General features: G+C 47.4%; 1 protein-coding gene across 2 annotated transcripts in view; it reads right to left on the bottom strand.

The window, feature by feature from the left end:
- Positions 1-18,775, bottom strand: part of PCDH19 (protocadherin 19) — a 100,995-nt gene extending 82,220 nt beyond the window's left edge. The window contains exons 1-3 of one of the 2 annotated variants that reach the window (XM_004441006.3): positions 15,006-18,775; positions 12,106-12,246; positions 11,088-11,415 (exon numbers count right to left, since the gene is read on the bottom strand). In XM_004441006.3, coding sequence (XP_004441063.1) covers positions 11,088-11,415; positions 12,106-12,246; positions 15,006-17,152 — 2,616 coding nt within the window. In that variant the 5' untranslated portion in view covers positions 17,153-18,775. The remainder of the gene's footprint in view (positions 1-11,087; positions 11,416-12,105; positions 12,247-15,005) is intronic. The other variant, XM_014795707.2, reaches the window with a different exon arrangement.
- Positions 18,776-19,557: the final 782 nt, after the last annotated feature.

The raw sequence follows: 19,557 nt of genomic DNA, 5'->3' as shown, positions 1-19,557 counted from the left end.
ATATACAAAATAGTTCTCTAGAATACCTAACGTAAAAAGGAGATCTCGGTGACTTCCAGCTCTGTGAATTTTTAGGCAGCGTGATAATCAACATAATTCATATTTAAGTGAATTTGTGTTCTTCTGAAAGGTCTAGTTTCCCAGACAAGAGGAGTGTATCTCCTACTTACCCCTAGAACAAGTACAAACCGACTGAAGCAAGCTTATATACTCCTTGCTGCCTTTATGACAGAACTCACATTGGACAGGGAGACCTATTTGAATGGAGAGGCTACTGAGTTTTGACATACACACACATCTCATGTACACAGAATATGTCACCATCATTTAAAAGCTAAAGGGCTATACCTATTATGTCACCTGTCACAGCTAAATCCCCTACCCTCCATACCACCTACAGAACAGCCATTGTCATCACATGGACTCAAGCCTTAATGCAGTCAGCCATATGAAGCCCTTCAAATCAATGCTGCAAAATTCACAGAATTACACTCAGAGCTGCAAGAGAACTTGGAGATCCCCTGACCCAGCCTGCTCACATAATTGTTCCAAAATTGATGCAATTTGGCATCTGTTTGGATTTTTCAGAATTCTCAATGTCTTGGAGTCTAGTTTCCTTAGAAATAATAGATTTCAATAAACTAAAGCTCCTCTTTTATGAGGTTTTTAATTCTGTTTCATCTGTTTTGCTAGTGACCTCCTCTCCCATCCCAGAATTACAGATTTCTATATTGTTATCTTTGGGAATACAGTGACTCAGTGTGACTCACACATTAGAGATGACTGTCCTGATGGAGTTTGCTAGGTTCTAAGGGTGAGGAGAGCAAGGTATTGCAAGCCTCACACACCTTATTTGATCCCATGCCTCCAAATATGACACCATGCACAGCTACAAACCTTTGCAGTTCCAGATTTTTCTCCACCTTCCATGATCTCTTCTTGAGGGCGCCAGATGATCAGACATGCAAATACTGAGCCCGCTCATGTCATTCCAACAATGCCCAGTGCCATGGTATTTATGGCTTACCAGTTTTATAAGGTTTTTCTCTATCAGGCCACTATACAATGTATAGTTTGTGCAAAGGCAGTTTAGCTTTCTTTCCATTTCAGGAATTTCCTTACTGTATTTATTACTGCAACAAAGCACAGACCTTTTTCTATTTCTAAAGAATTACCAGTAGAGGCAAAAATTAGAAAAAGTGACCTAGAGGTGTAAGGACACACATCCCATTAGCAAGCTCACAAGCCACACAGAAAATTGGTGTTTCATATGTAGCATTTGAGATTTGTTTCTAAAGAACCATAACTACCATAAATTGTTTTGCAATTAAAAAATCAGACAAAACCCCACTATGAAAAAGCCATTATTTAATACTAATGCCATCATGTTCTCTCCCCTAAGCTCTTAGGAACAAATGTTGCCATTAGCATCTCCATCACTCGAAAGTCTGTACTTGAGAAAATGGAAATGCACTAATTAAAGAAACGACCAGTACAGCAAGATCAAAGGCAATGCCAGTCTTCCAAGTGCAGCATGCCTGTGTCCTCGCCATGGCCGCTGTGCCTGGCAGCACAGAAGAGGAAATCAGTCTTCCAACAAGCCATTCACCATTACCTATAGCCAGATGCCTCTGCTCATCCCTGCATTTCCAGAGCCCTGCATCCCTCAAGTCTGTCAAGTTTCAAATACGAATGCTGGATTACAGACATCTTCAGTTGTAAAAAAAAAAAGTTGCTTAAAGGTTAAGCCAATCCCTCTGAATGCAGTCTGATCTAGTCTCTCTACTCATACATCTCACTTAGAAAAGATATAGTTTTATAGCCAAATACTTGTTCACATAGGCAGCCCAAACCAGATTTCCTCAAGCCAAATGAATTAAAGAGGAAGGGGAAAGCTTGCAACAGACCTATGCCCAAAATAGACAAAAAGAGAAACTGAGCCTCAGAAAATAATTTCCAAGGAATTGAAATTCCCTATAAGGTTTTCCTAAGCTGAGTTGTATGCACAGCAACAATTATTTGGCTGCTCCCTACTCAGAGCTCTTAATTAAAAATAGTCCCCGAGAGATCTGTCCCTGGATTGTATCAAATTGAGGTGCCCTGGCCTCACATTTGAGGGGATCACACCCTGCTGTGACTAGGCTCATAAGCATTTCCTCAGGGAAGCAACAGGAGAGTGTCAAAGGGTGGGGAGGGGGCTCTGAGGACCTAAGCTCATAGACTTGTGTATGATCAGGCCAGCCCGAAAAGGCTCCATCACCATAGAAGCAGAATAAGTGAGTGAGAGAAGCATATAATGTTCTCTCTCTCCCTTTCTCTCTTTCTCTGTCACACACACACATACACACACACTCATTCTCCTAAAGGGAGAGTTTGGCCTTTGGATTGAACTTATCTTCCTGCCAATTTACACAGGGAATCCATTTTGTTCAGAAGAGCAGACTACACAATCTGAGAAGAGGTGCCCTTCACACTCTGGAAGTCAAATTTAGGAGTGAAAATAATCCAGAAAGCAGAGACGGCCAAGGCCAATGCTGGTGGCAGTGAGAGAAAGCAGCTTGCCACAGAACAGCGGCCAGATGGGACCTGGTGGGAGAAGCTGAAAACTGGCCACCCTGGCACTCAGAGACTTAATGGAGCATCCGAAGACTATGCACACCGAGGCAGTGCTTAAGCATCTGACATGAAGAAGCCCTGGTGCTAGTCCATGAATACTGAGCTCAAGGAGAATGCAGACTTTACACCAAGCTTCTTGCCTGCTTCAATCCCAAGTGGTCTGCTCAAAACTCAAGATAGCTGCCCCTAACACCTGTCTGTCTGTCAATCTGTCTAGCTCTCACTCTTATTTTTTTTTTCCTTTCTGAAAAGTAATTTTCTCCCTCCCCAAAGACTAACTTTAAAGGAAAACCTAAGAGAGCCCTTTCCTTTTCCAAAGTAATTCGCAGGCTCTACTCAATCCAGGAAACCCTTATTGACTTGGGGAGCTTTCAGAACCTGGGGCAGCAAAGTGAGAGCCATTTCTTTCAGGAGCAAGCTCAAGAGGCTAAGACAAAAAGCACCAAAAACATTCCTGATGGGCTTCTTGTTCTTCCAGCCTCTCTTCCTGCAAAGAGTGGAGGGAGAAGAATAGGATGGGAAGAGAGTAGCTGTAAGCTTTTATTTAATTTTTTAAAATCTGGAGCAAATATGAAATGTTAACATTTGTTAAATCTGGGTGATATATATCTGTCTCCTCCAGACTCCATGTATTTTAAATATTGCATAATTATGTTTTTTAATTAAGTGAAATTCAACCAGGAAGGCTAAACAGTGAGAATTCAAGGGAATAGTGAATTAGTCTACCTTTCAAAGGTTTTGTAAATCTTGCCATCTTGAGGAATCTCACTTTAAGCAAACAAGATATGTGAAAAATTCAGACTTACAAAGGAAATTGGTCAAGAGTTGATTATTCACATAACACAAGGGCTCTTTCCTTTATGAAAGAATCCACTACCACAGGGTTTCTATAAATATGGCATGCCATATTTAATGTGGTTAACTTGGGGTCCAATTTACAAAACAAACACTCGCTTGCTGCACAGCTCTTCAGGAACACAACTACCCTACCGTTCAAAGGTATTTCCACAGGTCCTCCTGTGGAATCCAATCAGGCTTTCTGTTATGTGAAAGAAAGAACTTGGAAGCTTCACCGGAAGAACTGCTATCAAGCAAAATGGAGTCCAGTTTGGCCCCAAATGTTGTGTGCCTGGGCAAGCCTTCTCTGTAACGCCATTTTCATGATTATAGAGTGGAAATTCTGGTCCCTTCTGACATCTCTTTCAGGAGTGCTGTGGAGCTGTGTGGTTCTAGCCAATTTTTTTTTTTTTTTTGGAGGACCAGCCCTGAGCTAACATCCAATGCCAATCCTCCTCTTTTTGCTGAGGAAGACTGGCCCTGGGCTAACATCTGTGCCCATCTTCCTCCACTTTATATGGGACGCCGCCACAGCATGGCTTAACAAGCAATGCGTCAGTGCACACCCGGGATCCGAACCGGCGAACCCCGGGCTGCCGCAGTGGAACGTGCGCACTTAACCGCTTGCGCCACCGGGCTGGCCCCTCTAGCCAATATTTTTAAGCAAAATGCGGAATGACAGCAAATGAGATTTCCACATGGGAGCCCAAGTTCTTGAAGCTGGCAGAGCTGTTCATGCAGCTGCAGTACTTTCCCCACCATTCCCTGGGGGGACACAGGGAGGCGCTAGCAGCCTAGGTATACCCACTGGAAGCAGAGTGACCCTCACTATGCAGCCCACACGAAAACCACTCGTAACTACACAACAGCCAAAGAGGAAATGTAACTTGAAGAGCATTTCCCTCTACAAACAACTGATCCTCTGGGACTTTCACTTCAAGCCTCTCAATTGTTCGAAGTAAATGAGGCTCACATTAAAGGCCAGCCAGTCACACATCAAGAAATCAAGCCTCCTCTCAGTGGGGGGAAAATGGCCGCTCCAGAGCCAGCCTCCCGCCTCTCACACACAGGCCTCCTGTACAAATGGCTTCATTTACCCACATCTGAGACACTCGATCCAGCCAAGCTTGGCCTCCTCTAAGCCCTGGAAACTGAGATACACATGCAGAGGGGTCAACATCTGAAACTCCCAAGCAGACGCCTCAGATCCACTGCAGCGCCATAATTGAAAGACTCTTGCTTTGCCAGGAGGTGACTTCATCCTTTTTTAGTCCTCTAATTCCTAACAAGCAATCCCCCAACCCCCTAACTTCAGCCTCTGGGCACAGTATACCAAAGGCACAGCAAGAGTAGGGCAAGGTTAGGGAGGAAGAAGTCTGCAGCTCCTCCTGCTTTGTAAGTCTGACTGACAGAGAAAAACCAGGTGGGGCTACTGGGACCCAAAACAAGTGGTCCTCAGATAAGAAGAATTCCAAAGCCTCAGAGCCCTCTATGGAAAATGTCCTGCCTCCAGTCCCCTAGGGAGAGAAATCTCAGGATCATTAGCAAGCGCTCTGGCTGAGCTCAACTTTAGTGAAGGTGAATAGGGAGAGAGGTGATCTCTAAGGTAACCAGTTAATTGCCAATAAGGAATAATAATAATAAATTAGCAAATACTAATGTAAACTAACTCAATTCTGCAGCAGTTGCAGGGAAACGACAGAGGAACAGTTTATTCTGGAACACATCTTGCAAGCGGATCCCCGCTGGGAAACTCGCTGCCTAGGCTAGATGTGAAACGGGCCGGTAAGACACAACACAGGCAACGGGTGGCCCTAGAATGTAGAAGTGGAGCCTTTGATTTTTTAAGAAAACTGGAGTGAGCACGCTTGAAAAGATGTGGGCTACACTGTTTTCCACTTCTTCCTTCTGCAGCCTGAGGGTTACTTTTGACCCTTAGGGATAAGACTTAGCTGGTTCCAAGACCCTGTCATAACAAGGAAAGTAAAATAAAAAATGCTCACTGAAGGGTTTGTCTATTTGTTTTAATTGCAGGTGGTACTTTGTGTCATTTCCTTGCTATACAAAGCAGCCCCATCATACCTATTAATTTACTAGTGATTTCTGAATCTGACATCTGATAGGTTTGTGGCTGCTTTTCTAATTCCTTAGCCCAGAGTTTCACTCAAACCACTGCAAATCCCTAACTCTAAAACTCTGTTTTAGGGACTAAAGCATGCTGAGCTATTTCTTTCTTCTTATTTTTCTTCAAAGCCTAACTGATGTTTTAATTTCATAATTGGCACTAAGATAACATGCTTTGAGACTTTCTGTAGGATAATTAGAAGCATTCATTTTGGTCTGCTCTATACATCCTAGTTCTGCAAACTCTTCCACTGCTACTACACTGCTACTTGTGAAACTGCTTTGTGAGTGACCACAGCAGAGCACGCACACACCCTTAGGATGTCTCATATCAAAGCCGTTACGGTGTGCTAGTGAAAGGTAGAAAAATAGAAAAAGGGAACTCAAGATTGAGTTGGAAACAAAAATCTAAATCCCTATGCACATATATGACTAGAATTCTGGAAGCTCTTGCTCTCTATCACTCTCTTAGAGCTGTCAGCTCAGAAACATTGAACGTTAGAAAACTAAAATTAAAAAATACCTCACTAAAGAGACTGGGCCCTTCATCCCTCCTGAAGGCAGGAAGAGGTCCCACGCAGGTCTCCATTCCCAGTAAAATAAATGAGTGGCATTTTTTTCCTCCAACAACCACCAAAGCCTGAGTGACAAAATGGGTAATGCAGGCATGCTGATGTACAAAGGAGTAACACTTTCCAGCATCCAGAGGCACCCAGTAGGCATGCCTCTGTTCCAAAAGATTGGAAGAAAAATTATTCGCCATACTAATGAGCCTCTAAAAAAAATTGCAATATTTAAAAAAAATATTAGCGAACTGACAAACCTATTATCTTTCTCTCTTCTCCATTCTTTCTTTTTCAATGTCTTTTCCCCTCTCTTCACTCTCTCCCCATACACCCGTACACATACACACACACACACATACACACATTCACTTACACATACACTAAGTCTATGGACTAAATAAGCCAGGATGCCAAGGAATGCAAATCCCACCCTTCAATTTAAAATATTTAAGAGATACTTGACATCACTAATTCTACAAAAGTCTTCTTCGAATTCTACAAAATTCTGCAAAAGTCATCCTCCAATTTCTCTCCTCAAATTTGTGTACAAAACAACAAAATCCACATAGCTGATTTCCTGACCAACATCAGAGGACAGGTAAATAATGATATATAATTCTAGGCCAGATAATCTCTGTAATACTAAAGGCTGACTTCTAATTCTCTAGACTAGTGCTCCATTCCTTTTACCTTACCTATGTAACTGCATTTAAAGTCACATTCCCTTTGGTTTCTACAGCCAACAGTGTTCAGATGTGGCTAGGTTTGCACAATGATGCAAAAGTTAACCTCAAATCAGCACCAAACCTTGCGAGCTCAATGGTAAATCTACATATAAATAATGGTGTGGCTGCCATGGGAGGAGAAGGGGAATACTAAGGAGCCTACAGAGTAACACATGGTTAGAAACTCTCTCATATTGCTTGCAGGGAAATCATGGGGGTTACCTTAGCTCTCCAACTAGACTGTGAACCCTCTGAGGGCAGAAACTATTTCTTATATTTATTTGCGATCCCCATGCTACCTGCCACACAGCTGAGCACATAGTGGATACTCAAACAGTGCTTACTGATTTGAGCTAATGCCATGGTGATAAACTTCACAGTGTGACGGAATGCTGGGAGGAAAGCAGTTCTGACTCCCCAAAATGCCATTGTGAGTAAGTCCTGTGTCCGACTTGGCAACTAATGAATGAAGTGTGTTTGTCACAAGGTAGTCCAGCCGAGGAACCTAATGTGTAGCAAAATTTGGTCCCAATCTAAACAGTAAGAGTGTAACATATGCTCAGGAAAGAGATGTTACCCTGAATTGAAATGACCCGTTTACTTGTCTGTCTCCCTGTAAGCTCCCTGGAGTCAAGGATCAAGTGTTTTATTTTTGTATCCTTGGTAAGTAGTACAGTGTCTGGCACATTCTAAGTGTGCAATAAATGCTACTGGGTTGAATTAATGAACAAATAAAAGAATGGTTTAATGAAATATATAAAGAAAAATGCATAAGATTTAACACAGAAATTTCCATAGAATCTTTTTTTTTTTGAGGAAGATTGGCCCTGCACTACATCTGTTGCCAATCTTCCTCTTTTTCTTTTTTTCTCCCCAAAGCCCCAGTACATAGTTGTATATCATAGTTGTAGAGTTGTAGCTCTTCTATGTGGGATGCCACCTCAGCATGGCTTCATGAGCGGTGAGTAGGTCCGTGCCCAGGATCCAAACCAGCGAACCCCGGGCCGCCAAAGTGGAACGTGTGAACTTAACCGCTATGCCACTGGGCCGACCCCTCCATAAAATCTTATCTTTATCACACCATAGTACTTATCACTCTGTGCTATAATTGCTTAATAAATGTTGGTTTCTTGGATGGATTAGTTAATTAATGAGGAAAACATAAAGAAAAAGTAGGAAATATATCAGGATATTACTATCCAAGGAATGAGGAATATCCCATTGTACCCCATAGTAGCATTTATCACTCCATACTGTAAATCACCTATTTGTTTGCCTGTCTCCACCATTAGAATGTGTGTTCCGTGATATAAGAGACCATCTTTTTCATTTCTCTAATACCAGAGCCTAGAGCAGAACTTTACAAAGAGTAGACACTCAACAAATATTAGTTGAATGTATGAATCAATCATTCCTGCTCTCCCATAGATTTCACCGTACCTAAGTATTCTACCTAGTCCATGTTCAGGGACCTCTGGTATGGGAAGAAAAGGAGAAGTGTCATTTTCCCCATGCAGGACTTTGTGACAGATGCAGGTTAAATGGCCTGTGAGTAGGTCTCTCCCCTTTCTGAATGGGTTTGTCAGTCAAACTCTCCAGGACTGCATATTAGAAGTACACACTTAACCTCACTGTGTCTAATACATGCCGTCTTGGCCCTGACTAGCCCTAGACACTAGATCTGTGTGATTTTCTTAATAAGGAGAGCATCTGGCTTTGTGAGTCAGGGATAGGATCAGAATTCAGACTTTCAATGGCTTTTCTAAATAACTGAAGCAATACTTTGTTTCATTCTACCCTTGGGAGAATCTCAGAAAGAACACCAAGATCTCAGGTAAACCATGCAGACATACTCATATGTCTCCTGCTCCCTCCAAGTATCTCATAGACACTGGGGCTCATGTTTTTCTAGTGCCTTGAAGTCACTGCATAAATAATCACCAAGTCCTCAGGATTCAATCCTTTTGTCCTTCTCTACTAGCAAGGGCAGTCAGCACCTGAACCCACAACCTTGGCATCTTTTATCTCCATTGTTTAAATGTCCAACATGAATACTCTAACCACACCACTTTGTAGGTCTTATCTATATAGAACCAGCCTAAATTCCTCTTTGGTTATAAGTGCCTAGGGAGTCACACTTAGATGTGTAGGCCATTATAACAGTGATTCTCCAATTGTCTAGTGAAGAGATCTACGATTCAGGGGGCACCTATGTGTCAGATCCTTTACATTTCACAGTGTCATATTACTCCTTGGACCAACCTCGCATGGTAGATGTGCCCATTTTGTAGATGAGGAAAGATTCAGAGGGATTCCATAGCAAGAGGTGTCCCACAGACTCAAAATCATGACCTATCTGATTTGACTACATAGCTCTACCTCTCCCTCTCCATTGCTGAATTCTTGGTGGTCCACAAGTAGTCTTCCAAAAAGTCTATGGTCTAGTCCCTAGTAGTATTCACCGACATTCATAATTATAACTGAGCCTACCTAGCATAATACTAGATTTTCAATAAATCCTTATTTATAGATTTATAGATTGAAAATGTTGGTGTTTTTGTTGCTGGCAGAATATCATCAACTTCTCATTAAAAGCACTGCTGTTTGGTCCCATTAATTCTGCATTTTATTTTATTTTTATTATTTTTTATTTGTGAGGAAGATCAGCCCTGAGCTAACATCCGATGCCAATCCTCCTCTTTATTTATTTATTTATTTATTTATTTATTTATTTATTTATTTATTTATTTGCTGAGGAAGATTGGCCCTGAGCTAACATCTGTGCCCATCTTCCTCTACTTTATATGGGACGCCGCCACAGCATGGCATGACAAGCAGTGCGTTGGTGAGTGCCCGGGATCCTAACCTGGAAACTCCGGGCCAGCAAAGCGGAGCACGTGCACTTAACCACTTGTGCCACTGGGCTAGCCTTGGTCCCCTTAATTCTGATGAGAATTATTTTTCAGGAACTAGGAGAAACAATCGATGCAAGTGGTCCTAAAACCCTTGGCCCTATGAAATTGATACAAATACTATGAGGTTATTCTATATGCATCAGCCCAGATATGTCAGGCTGAATTATTTCTGAGGCAGGAAGATGTCACTGAAACAGCACTGGCCAGAGAATTATAAAGCCCTGAGATCTAGTCCTCTCTCTCTCTTAATGTCCCGCTCCATGAGTCTGAACAAGTCCCTTAGCATCTCTGGACCTCTGTTTCATCATCTACTGAAAGGCAATCTACCAAGACACCTGATTGTGAGGATCAAAGGAGACAATGGTTGTAAAGGTGCTTCGAAAAATGTGGAAGTACTCTCCAAGTATGCAGTATTCCTTTCACTGGTGGCCTAGACGAAGACATATGCCTCCCAGTGCATCGAATTTCCAACCACAGGGGGACTTGTTCAATTCATGGAAAAATGAAATCAACTTAGGAACTGTCATTTATAGCCTTCCACCCAGTCACCCAATGACCATCATCCACGTTATCACCCTACTACTATGAAATATTTCAACAGCCAGAAAACATCAGACCACATTGTGTTTAGAAAAAAAATACTTCCATTTGAAAACATTCATTTCCAGTAAAGGGAAACGGAGATAACTGAAATACATAGTTAATTCTTGAAATTTTCATTATTAGTGACAGTTTCAACCTCATTTGTCAAACATCACCATAAGAACTATCAAGAAATGGCAAAGTGGCTTTTTAATTTTTTTGTTTGCCTCCCTTTAACCAGCCCATCCATATTCTTGGCAAAGCATGTATATGACCAAAGAAAAAGCACAAGAGGGCTTTAGGAGGCTGAATTACTCTCACACTGGGAAATTGGCCCCTGAATATTCTAGGGTTCATCCATCTTTCACACTACTTGTTGACTCTTTCTGAGTCACTTTAACTGTAATAGGGGTACCACTGGCAGGCAGGCGTGCCTTATTGCAACAAGTGGAGCCAATTCGTATTATGCCAGAATACCATAGAGAGATTTCAAAGGCTTAGATCTCTTGAGCTCCCACTCCCAACATTCACCCCTACAAATGCCCAATATGTTGGGTTACCCTTTGCCCCAAGAAGCACTGGTAGCAAAGGCTGTCTACGGTTTGGCAGAGTTCTCCCCACCCCTGCCAGGGAATGTGCCAGCATAGAGGCCTATGGGGTCCAGGGAACAGCACGGGTAAGAGGTCTAGGCGGACCTCACAGAGCCACTTAGGGGCACTCACCTCGGGCAGAGGCACACCGTTGATGATCAGGTCTGGCTGCTGGGGGCCCTGGCTGTTGAAAGAGTGATGATAGATGTGGTTGGCGCCGGTATTGCGGGTATTCTGATTCTCCACGTTCAGAAAAGTGCTCTCAGAGCGGCGGCAGCCCAGGGGCAGCGTTTGCTGGTGGTAGTCGAAATAGTTGAGGGATGAGGTCAGGGAGGAGCAACTGACAACGTTCATCTTGTCTGTCTCCTCCACATCCCGGGGTACCAGGCGGATGTCATTCTTACTGATTTTTTTCTTCTTGCTTGATTTCTTTTGATGCCCATAGGAGTACTCAGCGATTCTATGTGACAGAAAAGGCAGCATGTATCGCTAACGCCCTCCCAAACCACGCATTGATTAATAAACATTAAGCACCTCAAAGGGTTGCACCCCATCTCTGCTCCAGCTTCTTATTCTGGCGCATTACATCATCGGGTTTCTCCCTGTGCTTTTTACATGCGAAAACAAACTGAGGGCCATAAAGCTTTCATATTACACATAGTAACCTCCCACTCACTCCCCCCCCAAAATAAAGTTTCTATACTTTGGATTTGGAATTTCTCATTGTAAGTGGCCATTTAGCAAGGGTGGGGGGACAGGGAAAGTTGAGCCTACGGGAGAGAAAGCATGAAAATGCTCAAATCTGGAGCTTCCCTGGAACCCAGAGGAACTCCTGGGTGAAATAAGAAGCAAGTTCTAATTTAACAGAAGAGGAGATAGAAGAAAATAAAAAATAACCCCCTTTCCAGTTCCTCCAGGCATTTGCCATGTGCCGAACACCCTCAGCAGGTTCCTCTATGATTGACCTGGTCAGTTTTGGACTGGGGTAGGAGATCAGACCCTCTTCTTGGACATATCTTCAGGTCCTCTCCTCCACACCCTCCTTCCCCCTGCCCTAGCCCTGCTCCCTTCTACTCCCCAACCCACCCCCTCCTCTCCTAGAGAAATCTGATAGCCAAACCCATTTGAATGAGGGGAAATGCCTTTTTACCTCTTTCCCCTTAGGCTCACTTTCTCCTCTGCCTTTTTGTCTTGCTCCTCGCTAATGGGAGAAACCGAGATGCAATGCAGACACTTGCTGTTTTGTCCTTTTATAAAACAGCCGAGGAGACAAGTGATGCTTAAACAATTACTGCAAAGGAATTTAAAGGTTAGTGCATTCAGCATCCTTCTCCATTCAGGTGTACCTACAAGCAGCTGTGCTGCAACTGGAACATAAAGAGCTCAATTTAATTAACACTGACACAGACCCAGCAACGTGCACCAAAGACACCAAGCATTAAGAGACTTGTCAAAAGAAATACATTAAAATGTAGCCAGATTCTCAAAGTCATTTATTGCTTTGCACATAATGATTCAGCTTATTGTTTGGAAATTCAATTTCTGGGCAGTAATCAGCAAAACAATAGGGTTAATAAATAATACAGGTGGATCTTTACAAGGGAAAGACTGTGCCTGTATTTTTGCTCGACAAAGCTAATTGTCTGAATACAAAAAGGGAGCCCAATTCAAGCAGCAATTGCAGATCATCTCGCAAGTCTCATAAATGAAGGCATTTGAGGAAGAGGCTCTGCAGAAGCTGAGTACAGGAAACCTTTGCCTAATACATGGAAAGACAAGCTCTTGAACTTTCTAAAAAGTCTGAGGGGATGGGAAGATTGCATATCTCCAGAGGCAAATTCTTGCTCTGTCCCAGGGATCTTCCCAGAGCTGAGCAGTTGCGTTCCCCTCACCCTTTCGCTCTGTGCTCAGGCAGGCTCGAAGTGATGACTAGCTGATGCTACTAGGGCTTGGGAGCAGATAAAAATCCCAAAGACTCTAGGACTGGGGGTGATTTTCTTTTCTAATCTGTTTACAGAATCAATGAGAAGTTCTAATCATTTTGTTTACCCATGGTGGGTAAGTTTGGCAATGCCCCATCCAATTATTCAGCTGAGGCATTCATTGCAGTCCTTTCTGTATTGACCAATTATTTAATTAAACTGTACTTCATTAATCTCAAACCATCACAGGGAACAGAGCTCTTTTCAAAATCCACATGTGAGTGAAGTTGGAGAACATTGAGATCTGCCTTTTTTTTTTTTCAATTCAAAGGCTCTCCTCCCTGTTTAATGATCTCTCTGGCAAGCTCTTGGAAAGAGCTCGCACTTCTAGTTATACATCACCAAGAGGTGGCAAAGCCTTCACTATTTTTATTTCAAACTGATTTCTTTTTCACCAAGGAAAGGGTCTTATGCATTTACTTTATGCTGAGGAAATGGCTTTAAAAGAGTCCCGTCTGTCATTATCTCCATGTAAATAAAATTTTATAGACCCCACATTTTTCTCCTATAAAAATCACCACTGGCAGTCACAGGTTTCAAAGGTAAGAGCAATATTAATTTCCATTTCTCCCATCTGAAATGACAGAGCTGAAGGAAAGAAAAGTCACGGCCATTTCACTGGTAACAGGATTAAAGCATTTATGAGGCATTGCAGCTGCTCTTTTATGGCACCTGATTGATATTCATGTGTGGTTAGCATTTGTCTACTAACTTGTGTAACGCAGAGAATAGTAAAAGGGAAACAATAATTGCATGGCTGTTACATATTCAGGGGGCTCAGATTCACAGAAGTGCCCATTTCAAATGGTGTCAGATACAAATCGGACCTACAGAAACATATTTTGACTGATTAACATGCAAGCATAGATGGCACAAAAGACACACTGGGTGTGTAGGTGTGTTGAAAGCACACACACACCTTGGTTGGAAATAGCAGCATCATTCATTTTCAGCAAACCAAAGAAACAACTTTTTTTTTCAACCGTTTCGATAAGACACTGCTGGAAAAAAATTACATGTATTATCCTAAACTGGATTTTAGAAATACTTAGACTTATTTGTTCTATCCAGTTGTAAGCAAGGGCTTCAGCAAGACCCTCTAATGTGCTTATCAGGAAATATTTTTTTAAAAAATGCTACACGTCATTCCGGTTTGCACATTTCTATTCCCCCTCTCTCTCTCTTACACACACACACACATACACACATACACACATCTTGCACACACTTCAGGGGAAACTAACACAATAGCTCATAGTGACATCCACTGGTAGGGACCAGATTTTAATGCCACAGCAGAGACTCACATTAGAGGAAAGCACCAGCAACTCCAGAAGATTGCTATTTTTACTGAAACATCTGGATGCAAAGTCCTGTCCTTCATTGGGATGTTTGGTCTCCACTCCACCAACCAACCAGATATTTGAAAACACAGATGACTGGTAGAATTTCACTTTACATAGCCAGATGTTTGGGGACTGGATACAAAACAAGCCAAGAACACACTAAAAAACACTAATCACCTGCTTCCTCACACGTTCCTGTACTCTCTTCCCCCAACTCTCTGTTCCCTACCTTAGACTCCCACTCACAGGCTCCTTCCAGAGTTTCTCTCTACAACAGGACAGGGCGGCTGCCAGCACTCCCTCCTCTTTTCACTACCTGTCCCCCAAACACTGTGCCCCCAAAATCAAGTTGTGGTACTTGGTGGTTCTGCTGAAAATCAATCTCTCTCTCTCTCTCCCCCTCTCTCTTTCTCTCTCATTTTTTTTCTGCCATAACTTTACGGAGACAGCTGTGCAAATTTTAAAATGATAATTGCTTTTCTGCTCATCATCATTATGTGACAGAATCCATTCTAACAGTAAATGATTGTCTTCCAGCAAATTGTCAGATCAAAAGAATTGATCAACTTGGACTGCCACAAACTTTTCCTCCCTCCAAAAAGAAGCGCTGTAGGTATGGTGCATGCATTTAATTAGGAAACAAAAGCACTGGGATTTTCACACAGAGACATGGATAACACCTTATTCATCCAAGACAAAGAAAGAAAGAAAGTTGGCTCTACCTGCAGTTGTAGGTCCGGATCTCTTTGTTGTCTCGCTTACACTTAATTGCCACGAAGATCATAGTGACAAAGAGGATGCCGGCAATAGAGCCCAGGGCAATAATGAAAATCAGGGACAAGTTCACCGAGCCCATCGACTCTTGGGCGTCGAGAGCAGGGGATAGGTAGATTAGGACGAGCGCAGAGGCAGAGAGAGACGTCTTGCCGTGGTCGTGGGCCACTACAATAAGCTCATAGGAAGCCTTGGAGTTCTCGCCAAAGGTGCGAGTGGTTCTGACTTCACCGTTGACCTGGTCTATTTCAAAGAAGCCGCGGTCGCCCTCGGTCATGTCGTAGGTGACCCGGCCGTTCTCGCCCTCGTCATAGTCGTCTGCCTTGACAACGGTCACCAGGTAGCCTATGCCAGAGTTGCGGGGGATGTAGACCTCGGCAGTGCCGTTGATCAAGGGTGGGGCCGTGATGACCGGGGTATTGTCATTGACGTCGAGGATGATGACCCGAACCGTGGCATTGCTCTGCAGTGAGGGCAAGCCGCCGTCCTTGGCCAGCACCTTGAATTCGAATGCCTTGGTCTGCTCGTGGTTGAAAGATCGCAGCGCGTAGATGTCGCCCGAGTTGGGGTTGATGGAGACATAGGTGAAGACAGGCATGTCGCGTACCTGCGATGGCACGATCTGGTAGGAGACACTGCCGTTGAGACCCAGGTCGGGGTCTCGGGCCGACACAGAGAGCAGATAGGCGCCGGGTGTGTTGTTCTCCTGCACAATGACCTGGTAGTAGGGCTTGGAGAAGTGCGGGTGGTTGTCATTCTCATCGGTGATACGCACAGTAAAGGACTTGGCACTCTGCAGCATGGGCACGCCACCGTCACGCGCCTGGATCGTGAGGTTGTACTGATCGTGCTGCTCCCGGTCCAGCCGTCCATCCACCAGGATAGTGGAGAAGCTCTCATACTCCTGCAGTCGGAAAGGCACATTTCCCAGCAAACGGCACTGCACGCGCCCATTGAGGCCAGAGTCGCGATCAGACACCCGCACCAGTGCAATCACATAGCCCGGGGGGGCGCTCTCGCTCACCTCCACCAGCTCGCTGTTGACCGACAGCAGGTTGATGACCGGCGGGTTGTCATTGGTGTCCAGAACGCTGACTGTGACTTTGCAGTGTGCCGGGATGGAGTTGGGCCCGAGGTCCTTGGCCTGCACGTCCAGTTCATACACGTGGCCCTCTTCATAGTCTAGGGCACCAGTGACTGTGACCAGGCCGCTGTGAGGGTCGATTTGGAAGAGCTCACGCGTGCGGTCGTTGACGTAGCCGTAGAAGGAGTAGACCACCTGGCCATTGGTGCCCTCGTCTGGGTCGCTGGCGTTGAGGCGGATGACCGGCGTGTTGGGAGGTGAGTTCTCTGGTACGCTCACCGCATAGGTGGACTCGCCAAACACCGGGTTGTTGTCATTGGAGTCGGTCACCTTGATGCTGAGTCCAACAGTGCCCAAGTGCGGCGGGTCGCCGCCGTCGAGGGCAGTGATGCGAAAGCTGTAGTGCGACTGTGTCTCGCGGTCCAGACTCTTCTCCACCACGAGTTCGGCAAAGCGTGAGCCGTCGCCGCGCGTCTTGATCTCCAGACCGAAAAGCTCATTAGGCGTGAGCTCGTACGTCTGCACGCCAAAGCTGCCCGAGTCCGGGTCGTAGGCGCTGTCCAGCGGGATGCGCGTGCCTGGGCTGGCCGCCTCCGAGATCTCCAGCTCGATCTGTGCCGCCGGGAAGCTGGGCGCGTTGTCGTTCAGGTCCTTGATCTCCACTTTAATCACGCAGATCTCCATTGAGCTGGACATGACCTCGAGCGAGATGATGCACTTGGGGCTCTGGCGGCACAGCAGGTCGCGGTCAATCTTCTGCTTGGTGACCAGCAGGCCCGAGCTGGGGTTGATGTCCACCAGGTGCGGAGCTGAGTTGGACACCACACGGAAGGCAGAGGCCTGCCGTGGGTCCAGCGCGAAGCCCGCCTCGCGCGCGTCCTTGGCCACGTTGGCGATCACCGTCCCGGCGCGCTGCTCCTCTTCTACCGAGTACTTGAGGTTAATGAGGGCGGCTGCCTGCGTCCACAGTACGGCCAACAGCAGCAGCACCGGCAGCAGGAGCGACTCCATGGCTGCGCGGGGCTCTGCCTGGCCTCGCCTCTCCACACCCCTCCGAGGCCGACGCCGCCGGCGCTCCAGCTTCCCGCCGGCTCGGGCCGCCTGTTGCGCGCGCCCCGGGGCCCCGGAGGCCGCGGGAGGAGTCCCGCCCAGGGCGGCCCGGCGGCGCGGCGGGGACACCCGCGCCGGCTCCAATGCTGAGGTTGCGGCGGACTCAGCGAGGACTCGCGGGGGACCCGGGGGCTCCGGAGGGCCAAGGGAGCGCCGCGCGGCCCCGAGCCCCCTCCTTCCAGCCCGGCTACTCAGTTTTCCCCCTTCAAAGTTAGCCGGGCGTGACTGGCCGCAGCGGCGCAGGGCTGCGGATCGGACGGCGTCTGAGCGGCCGGGTCGACGTGAGGCTGAGTCCGGACTGCACTTGGGGTGAAGACCGGGTGGGCGGTGGGGTCGCAGCCTCTCAGGCACTGCCCGGTCCGCCGCGGCGCACCGGCGCTGGGGCTGGCGAGCGCGTTGTCTGTGCACCTGGCATGCGCAAGGACCTCCCCCCAGCACTCCTGGCTCACTGCGGAGAGAGGACCCGCCTGGAACGCGCCCTCCGGGGTCCGGGGGGGCCACGCTGGCCTTTTCGAGGCTTGTTGGGGAGAAGGGGTAATCGCACGCGGGAGTTCGAGTTGCTGTCAAACGCCGCAACGCCTGGTTATCTGGCTGAGCGGGATGGCGGTCCCGGGGCTGGCAGAGGAAGGGGGAGGGGAGAGAGGCTGCCGAGACGAGAGCGCGCTCCCTCGCGCTGAGGTTGGCTTCGGAAAGCTTGCCGGGCGCGTCTGTCCAGGATCGGAGGTGGGCGCGGAGGCCCCCCCCCCTTCAACAGAGCAGTTGCACTGCGGACGTTTGCGTCTCGGAAATCAAAGTTACCAACGCAGCCCGAGCCTCCACGTCAAGTTTGTGAAAACGGGGCGATGGCAATTTGCCCAAGAAAATCAAAGTCCCGGTCTTTCCAATGGCCCGGGGGGCGGGGAATGGGGAGGACGGAGGGGAAGCGACAACAGTACCGGCCAGGAGAGGCGGGGCCGCCGCCGCGGGTACCGGGGGCTTCTCCTCCTCCCTCAGTCTGGGCTGGGGTGTCGCTCCGAGGGCCGCCGCTGCCGCCGCCGCCGCGGGAGGAAGCCCTCCTAGCTCAGTCGCATGTCGCTGGGGTCCGCCTCAGCAGCTGCTACGGTTGACGGTTATGTCGCCGCCAAAGTTTACTTGCGGGAGCGTCTTCATTCCATCCTCCCAGAAAGGCGCTGGCCGCGCTGCGTTGGGCTCCACTCCTTCCCGGGCGCTCTCGCACTCGGGAGGTCTGTCTTGCTCTCTCTTTCTGTCTCGGGCTGTGTGTGAATGTGTGAGAGAGAGGAAGAGTGAGCGTGTGGTGTGGGGAGTGTGCGCGAGCAGGGGTGGGAGGTTTTGGATCTCCGACGAATCCGCTCAGCCTGAATGCCCCGGAGCGCAACGCGCCAAAGGCCCGCGCCGGGCTAGGGACGCGGGTGCCAGTGCCCCCCGGGCAAGCCCGGCATGATGCGCGGGAGCTGTGCTGCCGTCTGCGCCCGCTCGTCCGTCTTCCCCCTGCGCCCGCCGCCGCCGCTCCCGCTGCTGCTGCTCCTCCCGATGCCGCAAACTACTGGCGGTGGAGTCTGGAGAGAGTCGGAGAGAGCCTGAGCTGCTGAGCCCGGCTACGCCAGACGCTGGCCAATCAGCGCACCGCCCAGCGGGCTCCGGGCTTGGGGCGGGGCCAAGGCGCGGGGGGCGGGGCTGGGCGGGGCCAGCCGGAAACTTACACACGGGCGGGACCAAGTGATACCCCGGCCCTCGGAGCCGGGGCGGGAGTCAGGGGAGGCCAGGAGGGCAGGCCAAGCCGGGACAAGAGGGCAAGGTGGAGCGGGGAGGGGTGCCTGCTGGCGCTGCGGCTGAGCTTCCCCGGGAACTGCGCGCCGCTCGTGTTTGTAGAGATTGCAGGAAAGATGAGGATTTGATGCTCTCAGCATGTTTATCTCCCTCACATATCTTCATATCTTGAATATAATATTCATATTCATATTCTCTCTCCCCCACCTTTGTCTCTTCGCCCTAGGTTTGTCTGTCTGTCTGTTTCTGTCTTCCTCTCCTCTCCTCTGGTAGTGGAAGGGAAAAAGGGAAGGAGAAAGCGCCCTGGAGGTGGTCACTCATCGGCTCTTGGCCGGTGAGTCTTCACTTCAAGTGAGAACAGCGGCAGCCATCCTCCCGGACCGTCACCCCAATCCCTCCTTCCCGAGCGGCACTTCCCACCACCACCCCTCGAGCAGGGCCCCTGGCCCGTTTCGGTTCGCTCTTGTCTGTGGCGTGTTAATCAAATGGAATCTGTGGTGCAGGGACTGAGCCACGGAGAGGGCTGGACACATTCTGCT

This window comes from Ceratotherium simum, chromosome X (genome assembly GCF_057802395.1).
Source record: "Ceratotherium simum simum isolate JZ-2026a chromosome X, ASM5780239v1, whole genome shotgun sequence".
NCBI classification, from domain to species: domain Eukaryota; kingdom Metazoa; phylum Chordata; class Mammalia; order Perissodactyla; family Rhinocerotidae; genus Ceratotherium; species Ceratotherium simum.
This window is presented reverse-complemented; position numbering and strand designations above follow the sequence as displayed.